Raw genomic sequence first — 10001 nt, 5'->3', positions numbered from 1 at the left:
AAAGGAGGGGGGAAAAGGAGGGGGGAAAAAAGGCAAAAGTGGGACCCTCCACCCATTTTCTAGAAGAAGAACTGCTGCACCTAGGTCAAAGCTTGGCTGATTGCTGAGACAGGAGCTCTAGGTCTGTGTTGCAAATACCTGATGTATGTATGTAGGTAACACCATTCCCTCCTCAGGTAATGCCATGGTTCTAAAATCTACGGTTTTACTGGCACAATTGTTGCGAAAGTAAAGACAAAACAATTTATTCGTTCTTTTAAGGGGAAAAAAAAAGGAAGAAAGGCATGACATAGGAAGCAAAAAATCATTTGGGGAAAAAAAAAAATCTTACTTCTAACAATGAGTAGGAAGACAGGATGCCACCTTACCTGCTTTTATTTGGAATGAGGCCCTTTTCCAGTTCATTTCCAATTCTCACAGCCAGCCAGTTTCCCAGTTTGCCATCATACAGTGTATCAACTACTCTAAAGATCTCCCCTCTGGTGAATGCTAAGCTCTGTGGTGACTCTTTTTCACACTCAAAGTGGCTCCTGATGAAGAATGAATCTCCTCTGCCACAGGCCATGATGTCTCTGTAGACTAAAACAGGAAGTCTCCTTTAGTTTATATCTTTTCACATTTGAAAGAAAGATTAAGCTGTCATTCTAGAGAATAGTTTCGAAATTCTTCCCCTGCACTCAAAAAGATGCAAAAACCAGCCTTCACATCCATTGCCCTACACACACATTATCAAGAGTGCTCTATACTGGTACATGTACAGCCCTTACAGCTCTGAGAGAAGGAGGTATTTCCCAAAGCAAAAGGCAGCTATGGTACTTCAATATTACAGCAGGTCGTGTCTCCAGCAGGAAAGCAAGAGCCTTTGCTTGCTCCTTAACTGTTCATCAATACAACTGTCCATATACTGAATCCCTTATGACTGCCAATGCACAGCAGAAAATGAATGCTAGCAGCAGATCTTGGGCCAGCTGCTACACACAGAAAAGCAGAAGGAACAAGCAGTACATTTGCCACTCTTCAGGATTAAGAATAGATGCTATTTGCTAATAATGAAAAAGGTGAAGTAGTGCTCTGAAAACACATCACATCTGCAGATCTGTATGACCCTTGCAGTATGGAATACAGCTATCTTCTAAACTACTGAAAAGGAGAGTAACTAAAATGCTATCAGGAATAAGCACAAGAGGGATTATTTGTGGTTTCACTGACAAAACAGAGCTCAAAAGCTTCACAGATATACACTCATTTTGTTCAAAGCACCTACCTTCATATTTGCTTTGAGCCAAAATTGTCACCATTTCACCTTTGGGAATTTCTAAGAGATACAAAACAGCATCTTCCCGAACAATGCCTCTGAAGTCTTGAGTGTTTACCTGTGTATAAAAAAAGAAAAATTTTTAAAAAATCAACACTTGAAAAATCAACAATAAGAGAAATAACCAAAGATTTTTGTTTCATCTAAAAAAAAAAAAATCTTAAATTTTCTCTTCCCTTATACTTCTTTTTTTTAAAGTCAATATGGATGTCTCTTGCTATTAGGAATATTTTATCCCAGCCATTAACAGTAACCTTTCTGAAATAACAAGGTCCTGGATGTGCATTGCTAGATTGTTTCTTCTACTTTAACAGGCTCCAAAAGGCCTTGAAAAATCAAGGCTATCACAAGAGAAGATATGCAGAAGAGAAAATTACATTAGCCTCCTATTCAAATTTTCAGAAAAAAAGAGGAGAATGTAAGAGGACAAAATGGCATAGATGATATAATTCAGAAACTGGAAAAATAAATCACTGTTACCCAAGAAAACTGGAGAAAGATGAAAGAAGAAAAATCTGCTGGCTTCAATTTTTCCCCCTTCAAGACTAGGGAGAAGCATTGTACAGAAAATTCATTCTCCCATCTTCGGGCATTTTTCTTTGTTGATATTTCTCCTACCTACCCCTTCCACAGAATCTTAAACAAACTAAAGCTTGACGTACAATTCTCCTTCAAAAACTCATTTCAGTAAGATCCCTCCCACCGCACATGCACACTTCCAAAGCAATAACTTGGCTTCCTAAGATCATAATTTCTTACATATTTCCACTCAGAAGCAAACAAAAAAAATACAAAAGTGATTTGCATTTCAGGGACACATGCTTATACTCATACCTTAAGAATCTGATCTCCTTCCTGCAGTCCCTCCTGATCAGCTGAGGTGCCTTCTTGAATTCCAGCAATAAATATCCCTACATCATTTCCGCCAGCCAGTCGTAGACCCACGCTGTCCCCTTTCTTAAATCTCACCATTTTTGTATTAGGACTGCAAGATTTACAGGCAGAAAAATGAAGTAAGGCCAGATGTTAAGAGTATCACAATAATAGGTTGTCAAGAGAAAAAAAACTGCAACCCTTTCAATAAAATCATATTAATAATATTCTTAGCCCCTTTCTTTCACTGCATAGGCGATATTTACCCAAGTAACTCTCCAGTGAGGGAAGGAAGAAGAGGATTTGCATTTTTCAGAGTGGAAACAGAGCTAGGAAGAGCAATTAAGTGGCATACATAGACTTGACAGAGCAGGGAAACAACTCCCTGTTCTTGAAGTCCCCAGATAGATCCCTACCTATTGGATCCTCTCTCAGATGAGCAGCTGGGTTTTTTGTGAAAACAGTCTGAGTTAAAAGTAATCATACTAGTCGTTTTTTTCCTCTATACACTTGAGAACTATCATATGAATTGACTTTATACCTATTTTCATTGCAGTTTAACATGTTCGTTAGACAGAAGTCTTCAAGTTTTCTTGTAACGAGAAATATTTCCAAGTATACCCTACTGGTATTTTAACAATCAGTGCTTTCATATTGCAGTGGTAGAGGCTATTGGACTAGGTTCAGCTTTTTTTGCTGTCAGAAAAGCCGTATGCCTGAGTGACCTTCCAACACAGAGGACAGTACTTATCTGTCAGCCTTTCTCAGTAATACCCTAAGCCTGTATTATAAATTCCCCTTCACCAAAATAATCACTTGATTAATTTGCACATCAATGACAAAGTATGGAGGGTCCAACCCAGAAAAGATCTGAGAAGAAAATCCATTTAAGAAAATACTCCAAGCTATGAAATATCTTCAAAACCTTATTTTTAGGCTTTGCCTTACAATCTAAGTGCTCCTCTCCTTTCAATTTTTGTATTTGGAAACTCTCAAAAGAAAACATGCAAGTTGATTTCCTATTAATACAGTTTGCAACTTTTAGTATCTTAATTGTTACAGAATCAACAGTACCAGGTTCCATTTGACCACTTATAAAAATAATAATAAAAAAAATCACCACAAAAATAAACTTCAGAAGCAATATTTTGTTCATTTCTAAGCAGAGACTAGAACTGCAATGTGGACTGCGCAGGCTTGGATTTGAAGAAAAGACACAATTTCTATACAGAAGTTACCAGCTTGTACAGAAACACCCATATGTTTTGCCTTGTCTTGCAACAAGCTTGTTTACAAATTAAATAGAGGACATTCTCTGTGTATCTTAATATTGCGGTGAAGGGGAGGGTTGTCTTTTGTGTACATATAAAATGACAGAAGAGGTGCAAAATACATTTCCATAGAATTGCAGAGGTTAGAAAGGTCCTCTGCTCAAAGCAGGTTGTTCAGGGCCTTGACCAGTTATGTTTTTGAGTATCTCTGGTGGTGGAGATACCACAACCTACAAGGGAAAGCTGTTCGAGTGGTTAGCCACCCTTATAATAAAAAGTTTTCTGTATATCAAGTCAGAATTTCCTGTGTTCCAGCTTGTGTCCTTTGCTCTTTGTCCTACTACTGTACCCCTCTGAGAAGCGTATGGCTGTATTTTCCCTATACCCACTACCCATTAGGTTGTTGCAGACAGCAATAGATGTCCCTTCAGTCCTTTCTTCTCCAGCCTTAACCAATCCAGTTTTCTTGGTCTTTTTTCATATCTCATATGCTGCAGCCACTGACTTCCTAGACTCGCTCCAGTCTGTCAATGTCTTTCGTGTCCTGAGGAGCCCCAAAATGGGCATAGTACTCCAAATACTATCTCAAAGTACCAAATAGAGCAGAATAAAAATATAGAAATATACCATTGTGTCCGTTCTCATGCAAGCTCAGAAACACAGGGTGTTCTACACCTTCCAGGTAGATATTTCTAAAACTAAGTTTAGCTCAAATATGGTCAGTTAGAAGCCATGCCATCTCTTCTTGGCATTAAGCTATAAAGGGAGTATCACTCCAAATGGGCAAAAACCCCAGAAATCCATGCAACCAAGAATCAGGTACAAGTCATTGGAAGAACACTGAGTGCAAAAGAACACAGCAAGTGCCTCCTTACCCATATATTGCTTCATCTTCAGGGCTGGGTTTAAGAATCGTTCTTGTAACTGCTTTTGGTTGAGACACTAGATGTAAAAAAGCCAAATGAAGTTACTGAGCTATTAAAAAAAGTTATAAGCGGCAGCAATTTTTAGCCATCAAAGAGCAATCAAACCCCTCCATTCTAAAGATTAATACAGATTTAACATCACACATCTCTTTAACTACAATTGATTTACTTCCCTTCTTTTTTTAATTCTTGAAAAAGAACAAAGATGTCAAGGGAAGGATACACAACTCTTTCAGGCAAGCCAGATCAGACTTCAGGGAATAGTTTCATTTGGCTGCTTAGGGCAATAGACTACACTAGATGCTCTAGGAGAGTACTTGCTTTTTGAGGTGGCAATTCTAATAAGCAACTGCTTTCAAATAATCTGAGCTGTTTCTTCTCCTCTGCATCACAAAGGAAAGACAGACCTCTTCTCTGTGTCAGAATGGGGTTGACATGAAGAGTATACTAGGTATGTCAGCGTAAGTGGGGAAGTAGACATTCTGAGGCCAGGGAAAAAACAAGCAACCAAAAACTTGAAAAACTCTGACCTGCTGGGTCATCTTGGTACTTCAGTTCTTTGTTTGTGTCTACAACTGTAATAGCAGGAGTAGTAATGTCACCAGTTGATTTGAATGGTGTAGGCATTGCTCCCATCCTGGACATCTTACTGGATGGATCATCTTTTGCACTAAAAAAAAGGAAAAAAGTGTAGTGAAATCAGGTAAGAATGCCACGTATTTTAAGAACTTCTTTGACAAGCATTAGAAAAATGGACTAGAAAAGACGATTTCTTACTTTGGTTTCTCTTTCAGCTTTTCATTGGATGAATGTGAATCTACATCAGAATGATGTAATCTGTCATCTTGAGGGGAGAATGATCTGTTTGACTCTATTTCAGAAATGTCTGTAAAGAAAGCAGCAAATCTAGAAATGCAGAATTTGATTAAATTATCTGCATGTCTGATCACCACATTTATTTAAAAAGCTTCCACATATAAGATATGCTGAACCTTTAAGCCTACTCCCATCCCAAGTTGGATTTGACTAGGGTTCAAAAAGTGCTGAATGCCTTTTAGTGCTCACTGCCCCTCATGCTCCTGAAAATATTTCAGGAAGGTTTCACACAGCCTTTAAGAAACAGACTCACATCACACAACTACTTTGAGCATACCATAGACTCATTAACTGGTGTTTAGCAGCCTTTTATTTGAGGTCTTACGGAGGCCCCCAAACAGAAGACCACAGTCACATTAACAGTGCTCACATCATTGCTTTTCAGTGACAAAAGAAACAGAGTAGCCTTCAGACTTGAACTTATCTCAGTCTTCACAGTATAAACTACAAAAAGTTGCACCCGGTATTCTAAGATCAGAGAAGCAAATATCTTGCCCTAAATAATGTAACATCCTGCTCCCTCAAACATCATGAGCCCTTACCAAAGATTATGTTGACAGAGATAGCTCATATACTGTTAGAGTTCATTTATACAGAATAGATACTGGAAATAGAAACCTGTTGTTCAGGGGCCCTTAAGTTCCTTTTGTCCTAACATTTTTTCCCTCCTGTTGGATAGTGTCGTGAATGTTAATACTCTCAGAAGGAGAGACCAGTCCAATCCACTTGCTTTTAAAACTGAAGTCTTTTATTAAAGCAACTGACTTGCTTGTTCCAAGAAGTGAGATTGATTTTGCCAGACTAACACTGCTTCTTCTATCTCTGCCCCTGCCCAAAATGTAATCATATAATTACTACAAAATTCTTCTGTTACCTAAAGGAAGTTGGCTTAATGCTTATTTGTTTGTGTTTGGTTGGTTTTGTTTTGTTTTAAAAGAACCTAGTACCACTCTGCCACAGCAAAACACTGTAAGCTCCATTCTGTCTCTGCACAGAGTCCAGAACTTTTTTAGCCACATTAAACCTCACCATCCATTTCTGAGTCACTGTCGTTCAATGAAGGAATGTTGAGCAGTGTCTGCTTTCTGTCCCTGAGGACGACCAGCTGGAGCTTCCCCCGTGACTTCTCAATCAATTTTCGGGCATCAGCTAAAGACATGTTCTCTGTCACTGTACCATTGATCTGGACATAAAAAGGCAACAATAACACTACAAGTAAACAAATAAGACCATATTGTGCTCAAGTTTAATAGCGAACTTGATTATAACATGACTTACTCCAGAGCAACCACTATAACAACTGCCTGCTAAACTGCTAGCAGTATAACCAGAACAGACCTTGAGAATGATATCCCCTTCATGAAGGTTGCCATCTTTGGTCGCTAGGCCAGTACGGGTCATTTCTTTTATGAAGATTTGACTTCCAAGCCGGAGACCATATTCTGGAATCAGGGAAATAATCCACTGTAGCTTAGAAGATGAGGGAGGATGCCTTTTTTTAAAACTACCCAGTGTACATGCAGCACACCCCATTATACCATGAGAAAAGCAAAAGAAAAAACCCCACAGATCTAGTAAACCCACTTAACCCTAGGTTAACTCTCCTATTTCTGTGCTGTCACCACAGTAAGAACAAACAGCAGTCTAAAACCAAATCACAGATGGATGATTAATCTGTTCCTTCAACAGCAAAACACTACCTTTGTTCTGGAGGTACTTATTAACATTCTGGACTAGATTCTCTCTCTGTATCATATTTTGCATGGCATAGAGAGGAAAAGGGACAAAAAGTGCTAATAGAAGAGTTGGTTTTTTACCAGTTGCTGCATGCTGACCCTGTTCTATCTGTACCTCAGTAAGTGTCTCAGTTATCTCAAGCAAAGGATTTTTTTTCCTCTGCCCTCTCCTCCCCACTTTTTTCCCTTTGATCCAAGCTACTTGTATCAGTGTACTTGCTACTTAAAAAGAAAGGCAACACTCTTAAAACACGCACATCCTAGAACAACAGAAAATGAAAGAAACAGTTATCTGCTTTAAAAAAATCACCACATTTGAGTGAGTCTCCACAGTATCCATACGAATGGCAGAAACTATTATGGAATTACTAGCTACACACAAAACTTAAAAAACACTTTAAACTTCTCCTTATTTGTATACCTATCTGCATTATTATCTTTACAAGTGGAAACATTATATGCAGGGGAAGAAGAGGAAGAAGGGAAAGGGATCCTTGCCAGAGACAACGAAAAAAGAGTTTAGCTCCTGCATACAGAACTTACATGAGCAGAAAATTCTTACAAATCACAACAGGGCAGATTAGAAAAAAACAACCACCCACAAACCCCTACAAACAAACCCCCACACTCCCCCCAAAAAACCCAAACAGAAAAGAATGCACAACCTACCTAACCTGAGATATGCTTTACAGCACAAATCTTTATTTCATAGCACGTGATAGAACAAGGCTTTTGGCTTTCATTTACACACTTCAATACTCAGCAAGGAAAGGCCGTTTCAACTGTTGCTATTTCAGTATTCTTTAACTACATTCTGAAGCATTCAGAACCAAACAATCCTTGGAACTAATTTAATTATACTAAAAGGAAGAAGTAAGTGCACTACTAAAGGCAGAGTCTATTCTTCACCCTTGGTACCTGACCCTTTTGTAGACATGCCAAGTGTAATCTGAATCATGATCAGATCCAGGTTTCCCACCAGAACGAGAAGGACAGGGCAGAAAAAATGGAAAACCAAAGGACACAGTGGCTTGAAAAGACTGAAATGGTGTGGGTGAACAGTTCTTTGTTCAAGGGTGAAGTTCAAGGTTCTGGGGGAAAAAGCACCCCAAACGAGCCAGGAAGAATGAAAGAACAGCTGCAGGTATCAGTTAGAAAACTCAACATTCAACCTATAAAAGCAGAGAATATTCAGCTCCTCTTCCTCTCCAACCAAAATAACATGCTGTATTAAAAGTCAATTATTCTCCTCCCCTACTATACCTACCTTCATTATGTCTGCCTTTTGTTAAGAGAACACTGATAGGTCCATTCTGATCCTGTGGTCCTAGGTACTCATGTTGATGGTGTATTTCAGGTGAAGGACTTCGGGAACGAAGCCTGTCCTGACTTCGACTCCTTACTTCCCTCCCATATCTAGGATCAGGTTGAGATCCATGACTATAGTTGGGTGGGCTGTAGTCTCCTCTGTAGTCCCGTTCATAGCCACCATCCCTGTCGATGCTCCTTCCCCTGCTCCGATCTCTTCTATAGCCTCGATCCAAGCTCCTGTCAACGCTTCTACCACGACTTCGATCACGGCTATAGCTGCATTCCCTGTCACGGTCTCTGCTTCGGTTACGCCCTCTGTCTTGTTCATCTCTATAGCTCTGATCCAGGCTGTTTCCCCAGCTTTGGCTGCGCCCTCCATTACCACTATGCCAGCTTCTGTCGCTATAGCCACTTCGAGCACTTTTGCCATCAAATTCTGCGTGGTCATCCATTACATCTAAAGCTCTGTCCTCATAGTCAAGGGAGGGGCTTCTCTTCAATGGAATAGCCTGCACTTTCCTTGGTCTTTTCACTACCTGTTCAGTGCAATATTAAACAAATAAAAAAAAAACCTCCAATGGTCAGAGTGCAAAATTCAACAGATGAATATTCTTCACACTTCAAACAGAGGTTGGGGCTGGGAGGAGGGGGAAGAATAATATTCTATTTATAGAACAGCCAGTAAATTACATTATTTACATATGCAAAATAAATATTTACTAATTTGGAGGATAAAGAACAGTAGTAGAGCCAAAAAAAGAAGTCAAATCAGCAACCATATTCTTTTACCTCTGCAAGAGTGTAAGCAATGAATACTCTTTTTCTTGATGACTTCTAAAAATGTGACAAGCCCCCCAAAAGACAGAGTTGTAGATGCCACTCTCAACTAATGAAAGCTAACCTGGATAGCAAATTCTTGGACAAGGTCTGCGCACGCAGGACATCATTTGCCTCACATAACTTTCAGTTTTCCAACCACCACTCATTATTCATTACAAGAATCTCCTCTGGACAAGAGGAGGCTGAGGGGAGACCTGATCACTCTCTACAACTACCTGAAAGGAGGTTGTAGTGAGGTGGGGGTCGGCCTCTTCTCCCAGGCAACTAGTGACAGGACAAGAGGGCACAGTCTGAAACTGCACCAGGGGAAGGCGTGTCTTCACAGAAAGGGTCGTTAGGCATTGGAATGGGCTCCCCAGGGAGGCGGTGGAGTCACCATCCCTGCAGGAGGTTAAGAAAATCATGGATGTGGCACTTAGTGCCATGGTCTGGTTGACCTAGTGGTGTTAGGGCTAAGGTTGGACTTGATGATCCCAGAGGTCTCTTCCAACCAAATTGGTTCTGTGATTCTGTGAAAATTAAAGATTGAGGACGTACATTTTATTCCCAGTTTTTCAATGGGATAACTTTGTGACACTGTTAAATTTCCATTTGTTTCACCTGTAGAAACTATGTCATTGCTTTGTTTTATTTACTTTGTATATTCTATTGGGCAAAAGCTTGCTTTGCTTTATGCATTTATAGTACACTTCATAGAAGAAAATCAAAATCTTGGCTGGTTACACAGGTGCATACCACTGTAGAGTTAATACATCTGTAATTTACTTACAATGGTGGCCACTTTTCCACTTTTCCTAAGCTGTTGGACTGCAAAAGAATGTGGAACATTTTCCATTGGAGTCCCATTAACTAT

General features: G+C 39.6%; 1 protein-coding gene across 1 annotated transcript; it reads right to left on the bottom strand.

Moving 5' to 3' along the window:
* Positions 1-364: 364 nt before the first annotated feature.
* LOC104160703 (tight junction protein ZO-2-like) lies at positions 365-9997 on the bottom strand (the record flags this gene model as incomplete). Its single annotated transcript, XM_009698908.1, has 10 exons — positions 365-579; positions 1265-1373; positions 2150-2300; positions 4335-4401; positions 4916-5055; positions 5163-5271; positions 6291-6444; positions 6600-6703; positions 8265-8844; positions 9918-9997. Coding segments are annotated over 10 exons (1709 nt in total), but the record flags the coding sequence as incomplete, so codon positions are not given.
* Between the last annotated feature and the right edge of the window lie 4 nt (positions 9998-10001).

Source organism: Cariama cristata, unplaced genomic scaffold (assembly GCF_000690535.1).
Source record: "Cariama cristata isolate BGI_N322 unplaced genomic scaffold, ASM69053v1 scaffold43864, whole genome shotgun sequence".
NCBI lineage: Eukaryota > Metazoa > Chordata > Aves > Cariamiformes > Cariamidae > Cariama > Cariama cristata.
Note: the sequence above shows the minus strand (reverse complement) of the source record. Positions and strands in the feature narration are given on the sequence as shown.